The 19994-nt window shown below is 36.7% G+C and overlaps 1 protein-coding gene across 1 annotated transcript in view; it reads right to left on the bottom strand.

Moving 5' to 3' along the window:
• Positions 1–19994, bottom strand: part of LOC107592321 (transient receptor potential cation channel subfamily M member 3-like) — a 107716-nt gene that overhangs the window by 40255 nt on the left and 47467 nt on the right. Inside the window, exons 3-8 of the mRNA XM_016281802.1 lie at positions 19788–19989; positions 18677–18890; positions 18323–18447; positions 16567–16738; positions 4911–5085; positions 3631–3754 (exon numbers count right to left, since the gene is read on the bottom strand). Of these exons, the coding sequence (XP_016137288.1) occupies positions 3631–3754; positions 4911–5085; positions 16567–16738; positions 18323–18447; positions 18677–18890; positions 19788–19989 (1012 nt within the window). The remainder of the gene's footprint in view (positions 1–3630; positions 3755–4910; positions 5086–16566; positions 16739–18322; positions 18448–18676; positions 18891–19787; positions 19990–19994) is intronic.

The following is a 19994-nucleotide window of genomic DNA, read 5'->3' as shown; positions in this document are numbered from 1 at the left end:
CCTCCCTTGGTTGCAGGAACAAAGACCTCCACAGTAGGAAAGTGATTAAGATGGAATGCCTACTGCAGAGAAGAGCAAAACACTGACATAATGCTTCTTTTATGTGTCAAGTGCCAATTAAACAGAAATACTGAATCCCTAAAAGGAACCAAATCTTATCTAATATAGTTGTAATTAGTTGTAGTTTGCTGCTGCCCCCTCTAAATCTGGAGAGGTGTAGTCAGGTCATGCACTGAGAGGCTGGAGGTTCTGGAAGCCTGTCCTGTCAAGTTCAGGTTAAACATCTGCTCCGGTGCTTCAAAGGAACAGAGCTGAATAAAGACACCTCCCTACAGAACACATTATCCCAATCGTGATTCACCACAGAACAAGCTTGTCTGAGTGGAAGCATTATTTGCTTATTCTCATATCTCAGCACTTTTTTCTTTTTCTTTTTCTTACCTCATATTTTTGTTTGTTTTGGTAATCAGGAACCAAATGACCAGGTTTCGGGTTTTGCTAATTATATTTAAATACTGATGAAAAAGTATGGTACATAGTTTGGTATGACAAGAGGGTGAGCAAATATTTATTTATTTTTAAAGGTCTAATGTTTTAGATGCAAACATATAGTATCATAATATCTCCTAAAATTTATGGTATGAAACATTCATAAAATTATAGAGCATCTCCTCAACTTGAGAATGCAAACATTATACTGCACATGAATGAAATTTTTATCAGTGTATATGTTCTTCAAGGCATATTTTGCACATTTGCATCTGAATACAATATATACGCATGAATGTATGCATGGTGGCATCAGCAATAGCCCTTAAGCTTGTGTCATGACCAGCATGACGGCTTATCAACTAGCAGCTCGGGGGCCAAAAACCGCCCTGTTAGGCATTCTTACACAATCCATTGATTAAGTTCAATAAATCTCTGCACTGCTAAATACATCAGAGAATTTCTTCGCAAATCTCAGCAGTGAGTTCTAAAGTCCTCTGTATTTGTCTGTTAGCAGACTTCTGTCCATAACCGGACCAAAGCAAGCAAACATTGTTCTGTAGAGCTATTCAGGTTTTATTTTAGATGCACTTTGGATTACATTATCCAATCAAATGTGTTTATTCAAATAGCATTGCTGCAGTGAAATGCAATACTAGCTACTTGCTGAGTACTGCAGAGTAAATACTGTATTCTGCATACTTAATATATATATAATATCTGCAGTACTCAGCAAGTATCTAGTATTCCATATATAAACACACTATGCAACAATAAGCTACATTATTGCCACATGTCCTTGTGACATTATGTTACATGTTTAATTCAGCAAGTGGCATACCAATTATCATTTTGGGGAAAAAAAATATTTTGCATTTCTCATCAAATTTTGTCAATCATTTGTCTATAAGATACATTAACGAGTTAAAAAAGTGAGGTTAACACTAAGATCCAGTTTATCCATCAAACTCGAAATGTAAAATCAAGTCAGGCGAATTGCATTATGGGACACATTATTCCAAACTGTAAGCTGCTGTATAATGCACATTTTGCCAAATCTATTAAGTACTTTCTCCATACAGAAAACATATGTACTGTGCACAGTAAACATACTATACATTCCAGAAATAGTATAATAGTACACTATATGAATACAGCAACAAAACTCGGGTACTCTGATGCTGTTTTATATATTCATACACTAAATTTTTTATGCAAATGTCTTCATATTAAACTGCTAAGATACGATAATTACTCTGAAAAATGTCTTCAAAGACTGTCAAAGGCACTTCTAACATGCATTCACTCATGTTTTCTAATCACAATTGTAAATTGTAAGCATTTGTTCCAATCATCAAGCATGGAAATTCTCCCATTGGCTTGTCCTTAGTGGAAAGTCAAGCGGTAAGAGAGCAAAAGAGGAGATCAAGCGCTGAGCTCAACTGTGTGCATGTATGATGAATACAAGATGAGTGCTGTGGACTAAAGGTCTATAGGTCCCAAACACACATGCTGCACTCATCTGCCAACAATCAGACACCCCACTGGGCATAAGCGAACATGTTTGTACGAGTCAGTATCAGATTATGATGAAGAAAAAAAGGTACAAAGCTGTCACTGGGGCAGTACCCTAAGTGCAAAAGCTAAAAGGTACATCTTACACCTTATTTACCCTCAAATGGTACATATTAGTACCTCAAAGGAATACATTACTATTTTAAATGTACTTGAGTACTTTAAAATGTCATGTTACATAAAGTGTACATAATAGTACCTTTTTAGAGGGTACTGCCCCAGCATTTTGCGCTTGTACACACTGGTTTAATGCTAAATCTTCAAACTGTGCTGAGACAAATTAGCTTTTTTAAGTAACTTTTTTAATTTGCTTCCCTTTCAGGTTTAGTTGTGTCTCGAAGGCTTTGTGATCTCACTTTTGAGTCATCGATAAAACATACTCAAGTGGGTGGCATATAAACTAAAGCCAATGTGCTGTCCTCAAACCAAGCTCTCACCTTCAACAAAAAAGTTTGAATATGAACACAATTGCATTTAAGCCAATGCAGCATATAAATACACAAGCTTAAGTAAATAGTCATACGGTGTGTGGGTACAAAGATTCATATCTGCGTCTGAGAAGGTCATCTTCATAATGAGAATTAACACATCTACAGCTACGGATCATACCTCACAGTGGAAACGCATGCATAAACACTGAAAACACAGTTATACAATGAATTTATTAAAAAAACATATGGTGTGCACACACACAAAAGTACACATGCACAGACAATGAGTGAAACCACCACAATGACTAAAAGAAGAACGAAAGCATTCGTAATACAAGAACAAACACAAAAATCACTTTGAGGATGTATGATTTAATGACTGAAAACAATATCTGAATATACAAACACAACATTGAAATTTAATTTCAATTACATTAACATACAAAGACAAGTATTAATATTTTGCATGCAAATCGTGACTCTACTACATAGACTTGACAGATTCTACTAGATAGAGTTAAAAAAATATGAAAGCATGTTGAGATTAAAGTAGGAAATGTTTCTCCTGGCGACACAGAAGTTGATTGTTAAAACTCTTTATTAGGGGTATTTCAGGACGTTCTGGATGTATTGGCTGACAGGGGAAGGATAAATGTGAACTGAGAGCTTTTAGATGAGATAACTGGAATGTACACTCTAATTGAAAAATCACACAGATTATGGTCTTGTCAATAATTTAACAGAAGAGTAGTGGATTCAAAAAGATGACAAGTTTTTGCAGATAATGTCAGTAGTATGTAAGAATAGTTTTACTTTCTGTGCATCAGGGAGATTAAGAGAGAGTGTATGTGTGTGAGAGGCCAATGTGAAGAGATGGTGTCAGGGCATGTACTTCATGGAGGAAATGTACTTCATGTGGGCTGCAGAGGTAGTGACATTTATCAGCCCCGAGCTGAAGGGGCCACTTTACACGCATCTCTGACTGTCCAATAGAATAACGGCACGCTGACATGGAGAGGAATGTGCAGCAGAAAAATCTCCTGGCTTTATCAAGGCTCTAGAGGAATGTCTTTAAATCTGTCAGATCGGGGGGGGGGGGGGGGGGGACGTTCACAGTCACACAGCACACACTCACCAGTTCTTTCTTCTTCATACACTCCATCAGAATGATGAAGAGATGCTGGGCCTGCGTCCGGCTGTACGTAAACGTCTTCTGAATGGTGACTAATAACTGGTCTCTCAACGATTCGTTTATGATTCTAACATGTAGTCAGAGAGAAAGATGAGACTGGGATATCACAGCAAATCATTTATGCAATGAAAATATTCCAACAGAGCATAACAGTAGGGTTCCGGAAAGAAAAAATCCCATTCATTTTCTCCATAGACAAACTGCTTTTTAATGATAACATATGACCCTTTCAAAAAAGACCCACCACAGCTCACATCAAACCTCTTTTTTTATTTTTTTTTATTGTGTTTAACATCTAAATACTCTGTAAAGAACTACACTACCCATAATCCTGAAGAGAAATCATCCTTGGAAATCCTTGAAATGAGAACAGAGGCAAAATAGCTCAGCAGTAACCTCATGATGTATTGCAGATGTCATAAATTGGTCTTTTTGTATATTTCCAAATATATTTTGTACATATTTAAATGTTCTGCAGTAAATGATAAACATTAGGGCATTGAATCAACTAAAAATGTTGTGTATATTTAAAGACTTGGCATTAAATGGTAAAAATTAGGTCTGTGAATCGACTAATAAATGTTAATTAATTACTCATACAGGTTTCTGAGATTAATTGTGATTAATTAGGTTAGGTTCATTTAATCGCAATTAATAACCAAATAATACTGACATTTTTAATCATTAAAATATTCATACAAAGGAATTGGGGAAGTGAAATAATCTGCTACATTGTGTTAATTATTTTTAACATGTAAAAACTGAGCAACATTAATTGCAGAAATCTGAAAAATTATATATTTTAAAATATATAATAATCATTGGCTATAAATCAATAGTTCTATATTATAAAAAAAACATAAAAATATTTTTTTAAATGTCAATTTTTGCGTAATTTGCAGTGTTTTATGGGATGAGTAGTTCATCAGTTCAGTAGTTCAAAAAATATTTAAATACATAAAAAAACAACAGGCACATCATGTCTTTATCTCCAATTCCACATTCCTTTTTGTAATGCTTTGTGATTAATCTCAGAGCTGTTTGGTTTGGTTCATGTCTTAGAAGTGCTTATGGAGAAAATGAACGCAGAAAAAAAACTGCTGAAAAAGTGGGCGTTTACTGTTGTGCTCTATTCTGTGCTACGGTTCAATCTTCATCTATATGTAAATGAAAATTCATATCTTATCGTACTGTTACAGTGGAGAGAGATAAAGCTCACATACCCGCCCTCCTCTGAGTACTTATGCCCAAAGGCCAGGATGTCAGAGGCACGACCGCTGCCGTCACACACCACCACAGGCACAGGAGGAGTGTCTCTCAGGTACTCAAGCACGATAGAGATCACATTAGGACCCCCCTCCACTATTAGAGCCACCACTGGGACACCCTGTCCGATCCCTGAGGAGAAAACAGAAACGTGAGAGAGAAACGTGAGTGAGAAAGGGTATACATGTGCGGCCGTGGGACTGGTTGTTACAAGGAAAACCAATCAAAAAGATTAAAGGTGAAGTGTGTGTTTTTTCCCCTATGCCAGTTTAATGAGCAGAGACAATTAGAGGTAAGCCATTCATAAAGAGTGTAAACACTGTGCTTATGTGGCGCTTTGTTTGTTTGAGCAGTCTGATATTTCTGACTTAACCAACGATGTGCATTTTGGTCAGCGCTACCTATAATAAGCTATTTACAGGGAATGTATCCGTTTGAAGACAAGCAAAGTGGAAAGCGCAGAAGTGGTGCTGGGAGTGTTTGGAAAAACAATAATTATTTTCAAAATTCCTTTTGTGGAACAGAAATTACACACTTCCACCTCTAAAGGGTTAGTTCACCCAAAAAAATGAAAGCTCTGTCCTCATTTATTTACCATCATGTCGTTCCAAACCGGCATGACTTTCTTTTTTCTGTGGAACACAAAAGAAGATACTGAAAAGAATATATCAACTGCTTTTGTTCTTGTAATGAAAGCTAGTGGGGATTTTCACTTTTGTGTTTCACAGGACAAAGAAAGTATGCATATGTAGGTAAAGTAGTCATTTTTGCATGAATTAAAGGTAAAGCAAAAGGAAAAGCATATGAAAAGACAATATAATATAAGTCAGTCATGCAAATTTCACAAACCTATTGTTTCAAGCTGTTTTATGTGTGGTCAATATAAATACTTCAGGTGCTACTGGTAAGGTGGTTTCACTCTCGCATCAACAGAACAGGTAAGAATAAAGAAAACAAAACCTGTTCTACTGATGTGGGAGATGCCCCAATAAAGATCTTTGATAACCATTTGTTTTCATCCCCAAAACTAGGTGGGTGACCTTTTGAGTTACGAGATCCTAAACAAACCAAAAGGTATTTTATGCTTTTACAACTGATTTGAAGATTTCTTTGTTTTGGTCTGGGCATTTAAGCGAAGTGGCTAAACATTACTTGGTGATTCTGTAGCCAGAAAGCCCGTAGTGTGGTGTGTGTCTCTGCACTCCATACTATGTATTTTCCAAGGTGAGGTATGCACTTTTTACTCGTAGACTCATCTTTGAGAATGTGATGTCTTGTATTGATTTGATATCTTTGAATTGACTATGTAATTGGCATAATACATATTTACCTGACTGATAATAAACTGTTACATTAAATTTTATTCTGACTTACTCTGAAATTATTTCTAGTAAATTAAAGTGGAGTCTAGTAGTAGAACTGACGAGTCTCTGCACTCCATACTATGTATCTTCCTGAAGTCAGGTATACATTTAATTTTTATTCAAAAATGTAATTGTGTTAAACACATTGTGCCCATAGAGTATACACACTGTATAGTTGTTTGTGCTACTACATGTGCACATAGGCTAGTTAAGTTTATTCTTTAAAAACATTACTTTGCTGTAAGTGTTCTTTGAAATACTTAGGTAAAAGGTTGTTGATGCTATGCATTTTAGACTGTGTGTCTTGTGTTAAATTAGGATAACTGTTACATGTGTGACTATGTTGAATTTGTTTGTCTCCTGCGTGGAACACTTGGCTATTTTCCATATAGCTACAGTAAACTATGTACAGGAGCAGGGTTGCCACTCGGCTACAATGTGATTCACATTTGCATTATCTTTTCTAAATTGGCTTCTAATTGTTTCATTATGTAATTGGCATGATACAACTTTACCTGAATAATAATAAATTGTTATATTTGATTTTATTCTGACTTACTTAATTATTTCTAATAAATTAAAGTGGAGTTTGGTATTATCGCAAATCTGTGTTCAGGATAGATCATACAGAAGGCTCAATGAATGGAGCATGGGGCACATCATTTGAGACCTTTTCGATTTCTGACTATCACTGCCTTAGTAAGTTGCCGTTTTCGTGAATATACAAAAACTATACTTTTTGTTATGAGCAAGCAGAGCCGCGGCCGACTTAAAGGTAGATATTCACCCTGCATCCTCTGTCTAAGATCAGAACTGACGAGTTTGTGTCCGTGAGGCTGCGACTGGCCGGTGTAAGTAACTGGGTCCCTAATGAACGAATAATAGAAAGTAAGGGATGTTCGGAATAATCAAATATCTAAATGAATACATAATCGATATTTGTGATCAGTTCTTAATGAGGAATACAATCTAAATTTAATGATCACTTGAAATTGGAGTCAGATTAAATATGGAGCTCGATTAAAATTGAAACTAAATCCTGATAAATTAAAGGGGTCATATGATGCGATTTCAAGTTTTCCTTTCTCTTTGGAGTGTTACAAGCTGATTGTGCATAGATAAGATCCCTGAAGTTGCAAAGACTAAAGTCTCAAAACCAAAGACACTCTGACCAAAGACAAAAAGACTTTAACACTCTGCCACGCCCCCCTAAAACGGCTTGTTCTAACACGCCCCCACATATCTAGGTCACTATGTGGGAATATTTGCATAATGCGCCCAAATGTGCACGCAAAGAAAGAAGGCGTGGTTTCAGTAACCGCAATTAGTGTTGAAGCAGCCATGTCAGGGAGACGCTGTGTGTTTCAGTGCAAAAGCAAAAGCACTTTATTTGGCCTTCCGAAAGTAGATGCATTTAGGAATCTTTAAGATTACTTACAACAGAACAGCAATGCATTTTATGGTCGACCGTTTCGTGAACCTAGGAGAGGAGGTAATTCTGACTTTGCTATGACAATCTGGCGCTTCTGAATCAGCTACTGTTTTGTTATTAGTTTAAGTATTTGCTATTGACTGTTCAAATGCCGAGTTTTGCGCATTGTGTGTGTGTGTGTGTGTACGAGCGCGTGTGTGTGTGAGAGAGAGAGCGAGAAAGAGAGAGAGAGAGACAGCGTCACATCACAGTAGAGTCAGCTGTCTTAACCGCGGCTTGTGTACTGCATATTATTACTGTGTCTGTTTCCCTTTTGGGCTTGAGCTGATGGTAAAACTAATGACATTATTTACTGTCTTTACATTTAATTTAAAAGATGAAGCTCGCGATTATGGTAAGGGGCGTTACATTTCCGACGAGTGCTTGCGGTGTTCGGCCAATCACAATGCACTGGGTCAGCTGGCCAATCAGAGCAGACTGCGCTTGTCGGAAGGAGGGACTTTGTAGAAAACGAAGCGTTTGAGAGAGGCGGGGCATAGAGGACCTACAATAATGTACAGTATTTGAAAAATAATGTGTTTTTTTAACATTAAAGCATGTCAACATATTCTGTTACACCAAATACACAAAATAATGATCTTTAAAAAAGCATCATATGACCCCTTTAAGATAACTTTGCAGAAGTGCAAGTAAAAGACCTACACGCATTAAACCTTCAACCAGGCTGCTGGACTCTGCTTTTTGGGCCGGTGGGTGGATTCTTACAAGATACTCCACAGAGAAAGTGTTTCCCTTTTCTAAATTTTATCTGGAAAATTCAAGCACATCCCTATGTACTGAATTTGATGACCAAATAATTCCATTCCGATTCACAAGCTCTCAGATTCCAATTGTGATTAATTTCGGTTGTAATGTAAATTCTGCTTACACATGAAAGAAACTCTTTCACTGATGATGCTGTTAGACGATAAGGGCAGTGTTTCAAACTGTTAACTTTTCTTTTTGAACTATTCATTAAAAGAATCACTCATAAGAAGGGGGGGGGGGCACTAGGGGAGCTCAAAATAACTTAAAATTAAAGTATATTTAATTCATACATTTTATGACTAATATGTTAAATAAATATACGTGTTTATATATATGTATTCTTTGTTTCGGAGCAGCTCGAGCCATTTCTCATTGTGCTGTGTGAAATACAGACTGAACAATGGCTCAAAACACCCGACTGCTGCATGAGCATATGATTCGCAAACTACAGCTCTCAGCTGGATAAAGCAAACCAGTGTCGCGCTAGTAAAATTTTGATGGATGATGATTGTAATCATGATGATTGACGATCCAAACACAGATGAGATCGCATGTTCTGACAGAGAAACTGTTCACTGATGGCGTCGAGCCTCCTTCAGATCAGCTTCAATTTTTCATTAGTTTTTTGGTGTGTTTAGTGATTCTGAATGGATCTGTATAGTAGTTTATATGCAGTCTTTTGGCATCTCCCTGTGGTCTTGTTTGGTATGGCAGGTTTACTTGTGCTTATTTGTTAAAGTTACTTTACAATTGAGCTTTACGTACTTTTAAGTTGTAAAGAATATCTGCAGTGACAATTTTGCAAAGTGTGTTTGCAAAAAAGAACACTGAATGTTTAGATCTGTCTTGAATTTGTTTTGTTTAAAAATAATTACATGGAATTGTAAAGTAATAACACTAGAATACAAAAGTTTTGTAAATAGAAAAGGTTAGGAGTCTTTGCATTATTGATTTGGAGAGGAGCTGGGCCTTGGAGACAAAAAGGTTGAGAACCACTGCTGTAAATTATAAAGAGCAGCGTTTTAGACTGATTTGTCTTTCTGAACTACTCATTGAAGTTTAAGTTCAATGATATGAGAAGTTTCATTTTTGGAATCAAGCTACAGTGTTTTTAGTGCACACTGAAATGCAAAATTTATTTTGCTGTGCAAGTACACACTGAACAATCAGATCATTTCTGCATTCAATAATCAGCTGCAGTTTTCAGCAATTTAATTAAAAGGTGTGCGTGCAGTGGGAGAGGACCTGTGGGAGCACAGCTGAACAGGACAATGACAGATCAGTCCTACTCCTGCACTCTAACTCTTTCCTACAACTTGATGAGTACAAGTTATGTTGTGACTATAATTCAAAAAGCATGTTGCAGCCAGATCCTGCTACCATTGCCTAAATTATGCAATGTGAGATAAAGGAAGAGGAAAGGAGGGAAAATGAGAGAAAGAAAAAGAGGCAGACAGAGAGGTACACCAGATCCACATGTGCTGTCATCATTGTGCCTAAAATGGGTACAGTTACATAAAGTGTCTCTATTTTTAGCAGCACACTGACTTCAAAAGAAACTGCTGCTCAGCTGGTAAAGAAATCAGAAACAGTGGGATTTACTTCTTCATTCCAGACCTCTTCTTCCCACTGTTATCTCTCAATGTCTCTTGTTTTCTCTCTTTATCATTTTCTGTTTTATTGAGGCAAAATGTATTGATCAGAGAGCCCTTTCTGCCATGATATTTGTGGGCTTCCAGGAACACTCTGTTGTTTACCCACACTAACACACACACACACACACACACACACACACACACACACACACACACACACACACACTCACGCATGTGGCAGTTCGCTCCCATTCAGCATGGCTGACACTCTGTCTAGACTAGCTCTTATGTTACAACAGGACAATACATATATTATTCATCTGCCATCGTTTATGTTCTCAAAAAGTAAAAAGCCAAGGACATGGTCTTTTTCTATTCAAAAATGTTTAATGATATATTATAATATATTTCATGATATTTTCTAAGTTCATATGTAATTGGGTTTCTAGCAACCCAATACCAGCTAGTAATATATTCTGTAATATTCCTGCTGTAAATACCAGTTCAGATCAGCATGGATTCCAATGCTGGTCCAAGCTGGTTTATGTTGGTTTGGTGGTGGTCTAAATAGTGGAAAAACAGTCATGCTGGATGTCTTTATAGGGATGTGCCCGAAGCCAAATATCTGATATGATATCTATGATGATACTGATTGTCCAAGACAATCTCGCCTGTTAAGCCAGATAAAAAGCCTGGTCTGAAAACCAATATCCAAAACAGAACATATGATGGTCTTTTCAGCAGGGATACCCTGTAACCACAGGCACTGTAGCAGATGCTAAGAGAAGTTCATTGGGGGAAAGTAATATGGGCCAAAGGTGTCCAATTTGGGTGTGAAGACCAATAAACATGCTGTCACAAGTCTCAAAGAGAGCGAGAGAAAGACCAGTCCGAAGAGAAAATTAAAAGATTAAAAAAGCAGATGAGTGTTTTCTTGTGCTATTTAATTACAATCTCACTCAAACCTAACCTTTTCTTTCCAACAAGCCTCAGCAGGTTCCAAAGAGTCTTTGAAAATAATCTAGGTGGGCAGGGGTGACAGTGTTTGTTCTAACGGCCGATATCTTCATCTGCCAACTACATCAGTGGCCAGAGAAAGTAAACAACTCAAAGGAGAGTCATTTTTGGAATCATACAGTCATTCGCCATTTAATCAGAGAATGTCAGACGTGTGCCCAGCAGCAAGTCAAATGACTTCTTAAAGATTCTATTAACATCATCAAAATCCTCATCATCCCTTCATTTTCTTTAGCAGATCATCTATTAAAAAGGAAGAAATAATAAAGTTTGTTATCTCTCATTAAGTTCAGATGCATTCAGAAGCATGATAATGATGATGCTGGAAATAACTGGAGGGTTATAGTAGTTAAACACAAACAAAATAACGCAAAAGGCTGTAAACAAGATTTTAAAAGTCTGAGTTGTTGAGTTTCAGAAACGTGGCTTTCTGTGACGATCCCCCTGCCAAGCACTTGATGGTTCCCCTACTATGTTTCAGACACAGTGATGAGTCCTGTGCCTCCAGCTAACTCCATAACCTCTTCACATTTACCAATTGACCTACGGCACCACCACGAGAGGACGGCAGGCCCAGCATTAATATAACACAAGCCCCTGTGCTCTGGGAGAGGGGAATGAGGAGAGGAGGGGTGCTACGGACACAGGGATGGGTTGATTTGTATGCCCCTCTGCCAAGCATGTAGATGGAAGATGAATCTCAATTTTTTATACCCGTGGAAAAAAACGGACAGTTTATTCTGTCACTCTCAATCTATTTAATTTACACCTTGTGTGAACAATCCTATCCCCTGCATGGCAGTGACAAATGCGGTTTATTTATTTATTCAAGAGATTAAACACAACAGCTAGATGCAAAATCCATGTCTAAAACTGGTATAATGTGTGATTGTGAATATAACGGCCAAACAAACAATGATCAAGAACTCAGAGTGAGGAAGAAAACATTTACTATTCATTTGGTTCTATCTGTGTGGGCTAAACTTTGATTTGGTCCAGAGTTTTCTATCTCCAAGACCCTTTATCATCATAGTACAGAAAATGTCACGCAGAGTATAATGTTAAAAAAGTCAAGCATTCAAAAATAAAAATGCTATCATTATTTACTCACCCTCATGTCTGTTATGTTGAATAATGACTTAAATTTCAATGTAGTTACAAAAATATATATACAGTGGGGCAAATAAGTATTTGATACACTGCCGATTTTTCAAGTTTTCCCACTTACAAAGAATGGAGAGATCTGTAATTTTCATCGTAGGTACACCTCAACTGTGAGAGACCGAATCAAAAAAAAAAAAAAGGAAGATAGAAAATAAAAAATAACAGAAAATAACATTGTATGATTTTTTAATAATTAATTTCCATTTTATTGCATGAAATAAGTATTTGATACAATAGAAAAAGCATTATGCTCAACAAGGCTGCATTTATTGGATAAAAAATATTTTTGTGAAATGTTATTACAATTTAACAATTAAATAACTGTTTTCTATTTAATTTTATTTTAAAATCATTTTATTATTTTAATTTATTCCTGTGATGGCAATGCTGAATTTTCAGCAGCCATTACTCTAGTCTTCAGTGTCACATGATCCTTCAGAAATTATTCTAATATGCTGATTTGGTGCTCAAGAAACATTATTATTATTATCAATGTTGAAAACAGTTGTGCTGTTTAATATTTTTGTGGAAACTGTTATAGATTTTACAGGATTTTTAAAAATTATTATGTAAGTTCAAAAGCTCATAATTTATTTAAAATAGAATATCTGGCAACATTATAAATGTCTTTACCGTCACTTTCTTTAAAAAAAATAAAATAAGAAGACGAAAAACAATCTTACTGACTGTTCCTATAATTGCTGATAAATATTTGAAGGAATATTACAGATTTATACAAGTTTGTGGCATTGACAGACAATATTTTCTATTCGTCCCTTAGTTAGTAAAAACATACAAAGTAAAAAACAAAGTAATGCACTTATGATGGAATACTAAGGAGAAAGTACATCAGAGGGTTTAAAACAGAAATGTGAAAGCTTGTATTTTTGTAAAAGCCGTAACATAAATTATTCAGTTAAAAAAGTTTATTTTATCTCTGTTATTGTTTAAATAGTCATTTTGTGACAAGACTATGTTCTTATGAGGCTGAACCTCTGCATTACTGATATTACTGTAAGCGGAGTTTGCTCCATGTAACCAGATTCTATGTAACTCTGCACAGAAAAGGTTATTGATTGAATCAATCACACTCATGCTAAAAGTGTCATGTTTAAGAGTCACTGTTATACTTTCAAACTAGTTATATATTTTCTGTAGCCTATACTTGCCCATAGTCTACCATTATAAGTGCAACGGCTCTTGTACATACATTTTCCTGTTTTTACAAACTGGTACTAGGAACTTGTTGAAAATATCTTGTGCAGAGCTTCCCGGAATATTTCTTTAAGAGGGTAAAAACATTCCAATTCGCATAAACCTTTAAGAGGGTGAAAAAAAGCCACACAGCACCCAGTCTGTCTGGTCAATACAGCAGCTACTGCTCCATTATGCTAATGTAATGCGACCCACAGAGACCAGCAGCATGGAACAAAATCCAGAAATAAACCACCAAAGTAAAAAGACCAGCTCATCATCTCATCATTTGGAGACCCAGTTAGTGTAAGGGAAAGCTAAACCGGTTTCTAGGCTAGAAACACCACAGTTTGATGTGACTTTTAATCAGGGTGTGAATATGACTGGCTAGATCATTGAATTAAAGTATTTGCATGAAATTCATACAAATGTCATGCAAAAAATGGAGAATATTAATTGACATGTTCATGAAATTATGGCAGGGGAAAAAATTCATTCAACAAGGATGAGTGTAGGATGATTATGCATTAATCAAAATATTATTAAGGCAAACAATCAGAAACATTTGCAAATCTAGTTCTTATAGAATTAAGTTTTAAATTATAAAAAGATAAGGAGTAAGATGACCCCTAACCTGGGTAAGAAGCCCCCAGGATAAACATACTGTCACCTGATTTTTGCAGAATATATAAAATACATCTAAAACTTAAAAATAAATGTAAATGTGTCCAATTTAAAATATTAACTCAAATACTGCAAGAACGAACCCAAAAGCTGGGGAATTGTGATGTACAGTTTGTGTATTTTTACTGTATTCGCATAATTCCTTAAGTGAATCAGTTGCTAAAATAACGCAGTGAGCATATACCAATAAACAATGCCATCAGTGGCCGCAAAACATTATTACCAAATTCATCCCTGATTAGTAGTCTACAATTTCTCAACATCCATCCTAATTCACATCGGATGGTTTACTCTATTCCTCATGTGGACTAGGGATTAACCGCTGATTCCAATCAAGCTGCACCTAATTGTGTACAGCTGAATTGATTCTCATCCCATTTTATCCTGCAAGGAAATCTTCATTGCATCCTGTGCACGCCAATCTTTCCCTCATCTGCGAAACACTCAAAAAAGCCCTCCTCATTAGCCCAACAACAGCAAGCACAGCTCCGTAATTCATTTTAATCCAATACCGCTGCAGTGCTTGTCAGACTGTGAATATGTAAGCCGGCCCACAGCCTGCTGCAATTCTTCCAAAACAAAGAGATTTGATTCCATGTTTGAGGGTCTCTGTAGCTCTGTGAGCCTCATGGTTATGGCTCAGAGTGTTATTGATGTTCTTCTAGTGTTAGAAAGGACAGGTAATAAAATAAAGAAATTAGCTCTGCCCAAAGCCAGAGCAAACACCACCATCACACAGCTGATGCAACAGAGAGAGAGAGAGAGGTGGCTGCAGGCTGAGATACGGCTCAGATATATGAAGCTCCTGTCATGAGTGTGATGTCAGAGTAAACTGGTCTTATCGCAGTCTGAACATGTGTTGTGAATGTGTCACGGGATGATTTAATGAGCTTAAACATGTTTCGTCTGTTCGACTTACAGGGCTCAAACATGTTTGAAGTCTGAAATTTCCACATGCTAGAGGGTTGGATGTGTTTTCTTGAAGAGGAGATTTTGCCTGTTTAAATGTCAAGGCACTTGCCGGTTTAAATGCTGATTGTTTTAAGTTATCCATTTACATGCAGCTTCCTATGGATGAATCAACGTGGGTGAAGCTGGTGTCATTTCTGATGCGAATGATGACGCCTGAGCGTCCCTTTGACTTCCCAGCCCCCTCTATTACTCCAGGCATAGGATGACAAAGGGAAGTCCACAGGTCACATGACAAAAGGAGGGAGGTCAAACTCTGGCTCACTTCCTGTTGACCTTGTGCTGTACATGGCAGGTAAATGAAATGGCTCATTTGATGCTGTGGAAGGGTGTTACTACTGTGTTTATGTAATAAACTGGCTAAATGATAAAAAAATTTTTTATATATATAAATTAATTAATTAATTAATATTTAAATAAAAAAATTATTAATTAAAATAAATTAAATTATGAAGATGCACAAAGTTAGAGAATGTAGTATATGCAGTATGCAGTTTTTTTTTTCTAGGGCAAATTCACTCAGTTATGCCAGTTTGGTTTAATAAAAACCTTGCATTTCTGGTGCAATCCAGTTTAACCAGTTGTTAAATGTGCTGAAACAGTGTCATGCTGTAATTAACTAATTTTTATTCTTTTCCGTTTTTATTTTACGCTTTCTATTTTATGTGAATAAGATTGCGCCATATTCACAACTCAACACTATTAGCCTGCCATAATTACTGTTGTATTATTGTTGCTCATGGAAAGCAAGCTGAAACGGCAATTTGATTTAAAAGAGATGTTTCTATACAGTTGCCACTGATAATGGAAGCATTTCTCAAATGACAAATTATGTTATAATCGAGCATATATATGGGCACAGGATAGAAATCTTATGAAAGTATGACAACTAATCAAAGTATGCATGAGCAGGCCATAAGCAGTGTATAAAGGCACTTTTCAATTACCCCAAATGATCAACATGAGCACAAACAAAATGGGGGCATCCTTTTTGTGTGTTTATGATTTACTGCATTTTCACCGGCTCTAATCTGAATGTGTTCCTTCAGCTGAATGACGCTTATCTGATATCTTTATGCGAGTAAATGGACTGTATGTATATTATCTGGTGGAGTGCAGTTGAAGAGGCCTTTGCGCTCTGAATCTTGCAACTCGTGTAGCATTTTGACGTTGAGCCACAAACTGATCTAGGCATTTCTGACAGGAATATATAGAGAAACTCCTCTGTGGGCTTTTGAAGATCAGCACAACAGAACCTAGAAATAGTAACTGAGGATAGAAGGCTATTATAACCTCTCTTGAAAAGAATTTAAAAGCACCATTGAATTTGCAGTTTGGAGTAATTACATTAACATTAGCATCTCTAATTTCCTGCAAATGTACTTACGTGTGTTGATCTTTTGCAGAGAGATGTGCTTCTCTAGCTGTCGGCGCAGTTTGACTTCTGCTCCATACTTTCCGGTGGTGCCATTATCAGCCAAAATGAAGTGGGAGTGTAGGCTGTTGAGTACCGTTAGCTTACTAAGAGGGTTAGACATCGTCTGGTACGGCCGGACCACCTGCAATACACACCACATGAAGTAAAAAGATGCTGTTCAGGGATGTTCAGGGAAAGAAGAATGAAACAAAGGTGAAAGTGACATGTTACAAAAAGCATCTACATGCACAAGTAGCATCCAGTAAACATAGTGAGCAATTTGGGGACCAAAAATCTGAGATCACTAGTAAAAAAATTAGTATTTAAAATGCAAATAAATAAATAAATGCACTAAAAAAGTTTAAAAGTGTAAAATCATGTTTTCCTGCATGATTTGAGAAGGACTCAAAGAGTGTCTTATGTTTTAATGGGGGGGGGGGGGGGAGAAAGAAAAAAAAAAACATAGTTCTTGCGTGGAAGGTTGCCATGCGTTCTGATCATTTAGTGGCTCCTTGCTCGGTGTTCATCCCTTTCACACTCTCCCCCCAGCAGAGAGTGTATTCATTTTCTATTAGGTGTCCCAATCTGGTTCCATGTTGTTTAAATTGTGCTAAATCCATAGAGATAAATGAAAACATCAGATCATAATTATATTTAAGACTTTATTTATCCTTATACGTGTGTTTGAGAAAGTCAGAGAATGTATTTTGAGCCCTATTTTAGCCTTGGGAATTGTTGCACATGTGGATGTAAGGTAATTTTAACATTTAGATGAGTTTTTCAGTGGTTTTATTGCTCTCCAAATTGGAAATGTCTGTGTTTTTCTGCCACCACCACTAAAATATTCCCAAATTACCTACTGATGAACACCAGAGTTAATGTAATTCCTATTTAAAAACAGTTTGGAAATTATTCCAAGTTGCTGACCAAGAACCGTTTGGTTCCATTACATAGTAATTTGTGTAAGTATTTATGTTGAACTAGGAGGTCCTGGGATGGAGCAGATCACAGTTGGACACTTCCCGCGAATATGATTTTGACACCTTGCTTCGAATTGAGCCCATATGCATGCAGTACATGTTTTGCATTTCCAATTTTGCACATATGTATATACAAATATTATAAGGGGCAGAATAGAAGAAGAACATCAGATTGTCTGTACAAGGAGTCATGTGATCAGTGCCACATATTTGCTTATTTGATCAGCAACCTAGTAATAGAAATGCCACAACATCATCTTTAAAACTTTCACCAGACCAGACCAGAATAGAGAGGGGTGGGGGTGAGTGGGGTCTTGGAAGAGAGAGAGACAGAACCAAAATCTTGTATGAACGAGGGGGGATAGAAATCAGTGGTTATAAATAAAGAATAATTCTATCTCTGTGTCTCAGTTGTGCACCAGTCCCCAGAGACACACAGACAAGCTGAGGTGAAACTGAGTAGATATATGTAGTGGCTCACATATTAATTATTTATAGATTTCTACATGACACAGTATACATGCAGAGACAACATGAAAATCATTCCGTAGTGATCTGGAGATTCACTCTCGTAAATAATGGATCCAATGTATATATCAATTTTAATATATCATTATTTAACGAAAGCACATTTCGTGAAATCTGCCCTGACTTGAGCCAAACAAGGTCTTATTGGTTATTTAGAAAAACAAACTATACTAAAAGAGCCTAGTTATTCAATTTAGCTATATAGTCGAGTCACTTACATCTTTGCCCACCAGGTCTTCCTGGTTCTCCACAATCCCCCAGGGTGCAATACCGATAGTACAGATCTTCCCTCTCGATTTGGAAGCGTGGTCTTTTAGAGCATCACCAACATGTCTTATGACTCCTGGGGTGGCAGAAGGGAGTAGAATGGAAGAGATAACCGATTCTCAGTGTGAGAGCTATCACACAATGCATCAAGGACATTGAGAGCACAGAGTTACACATGATCTTCTGTAGAAGTTTAGATAGTATCAGGCCTATCATTTTGACTAGCATTGCTCAGAATCTTAATAATAGTAATTTAATCAGAATCTTAATTAAACTGAAAGATACATGCATACTCTTGTACAGACCAGTATTGACTCCTCCAGTGAAGATCCAGGCCCCAGTGGTCATGGCCGCCTTGATGAGACCCTTGCCGAAGACTTGCTTGAGTTTGGGCTGCAGCTCAAAGTTCTGAAGTCCTCCATGAACAGAGATGAGCAGTTTGGGAAGCTCCAGCTGCCACTCCTTTGTCATCAGATGCAGCAGTAAGTCTGGCTTAGTGTCGTAAGACACTCGTACATACTGACAAAACATAAAAGTAAAATAATCTTGAGACGATCTTTAAGAGTACATCTAAGATGTTACAATATCATTCAAAAGTTGGAATCTGAGTCTGAAAGATGCTTTAATGTTTTTGAAAGAAGTCTTTTATGCTTAACAAGGCTGCATTTATTTCACCAAAAATACAATAAAACATTAATATTATGAAATATTATTACAATTTAAAACAACTGTTTCCTATTTTATTATATTTAAAAATGTAATTTATTCCTGTGATTGCAGGCACAGAATTTTCTGCAGCCATTACTCCAGTCTTCAGTGTCAAATGATTGTTCAGATATTATTTAATATGCTGATTTGTTGCTCAAGAAACATTTCTTATTATTATCATTGTGGAATATTTCAGGATTCAAGCTGTACTTGAACACAGCCAGCAAGACTGAACTATCATTTATAAATGTGATTAAAAAGGTCAACATGAAATCAAAACTTACTTGGTGTTTCAAAAGGACAAAAAAGCTTTTCTCTGGAACAGGCTTTGGAATCAAATCAAAATGTAGTAAGACTTTCTGTTCCACTTAAACCACTGATGCCCTTAGGGTAGTGTTAAAGTATTACAGCCAAATCTCTGGTATGCAATGTCCACTTATCATTATTCAATAAATTCCCAATTAATAAAATTGTCCCATCCTACACTGTCTTATTGAATATCCTCTTAAATACTGTACATCACTTTGCGGCAGTAAAATGGATAATACTTCAAAGCTGGCGGGATCTACAGACAGTAATAACTGCCTCACAAAAGGAATTTAATTCTAAAAGGTTCATGAATATTTTATCTTACTTATGTAATATTTTGTAGAGTTATCATCACTTTGAACATCAAACCGTTGTTAACAAGAGACTGAATAGGTCTACCATTGCTTTGTTGGAGTGTCCACCTCCCTGGAACTCAATGGTTCCAAAGGCGTCAGTGGGACTGAGCTGGGTGTGCTTGCTGATGGACCACTTCTCTGACAAGCTGTCATTCTTTGGCACACGCTCTGACTTCTCATTCTGATTGGATGAGATGCTGGGGGGCAGGCCAACATGTTGACCAATTAGACGGCCACAACAGCACCTGTG

The sequence above is a fragment of the Sinocyclocheilus grahami genome, unplaced genomic scaffold, assembly GCF_001515645.1.
Source record: "Sinocyclocheilus grahami isolate Dianchi unplaced genomic scaffold, SAMN03320097.WGS_v1.1 scaffold152.1, whole genome shotgun sequence".
NCBI classification, from domain to species: domain Eukaryota; kingdom Metazoa; phylum Chordata; class Actinopteri; order Cypriniformes; family Cyprinidae; genus Sinocyclocheilus; species Sinocyclocheilus grahami.
Note: the sequence above shows the minus strand (reverse complement) of the source record. Positions and strands in the feature narration are given on the sequence as shown.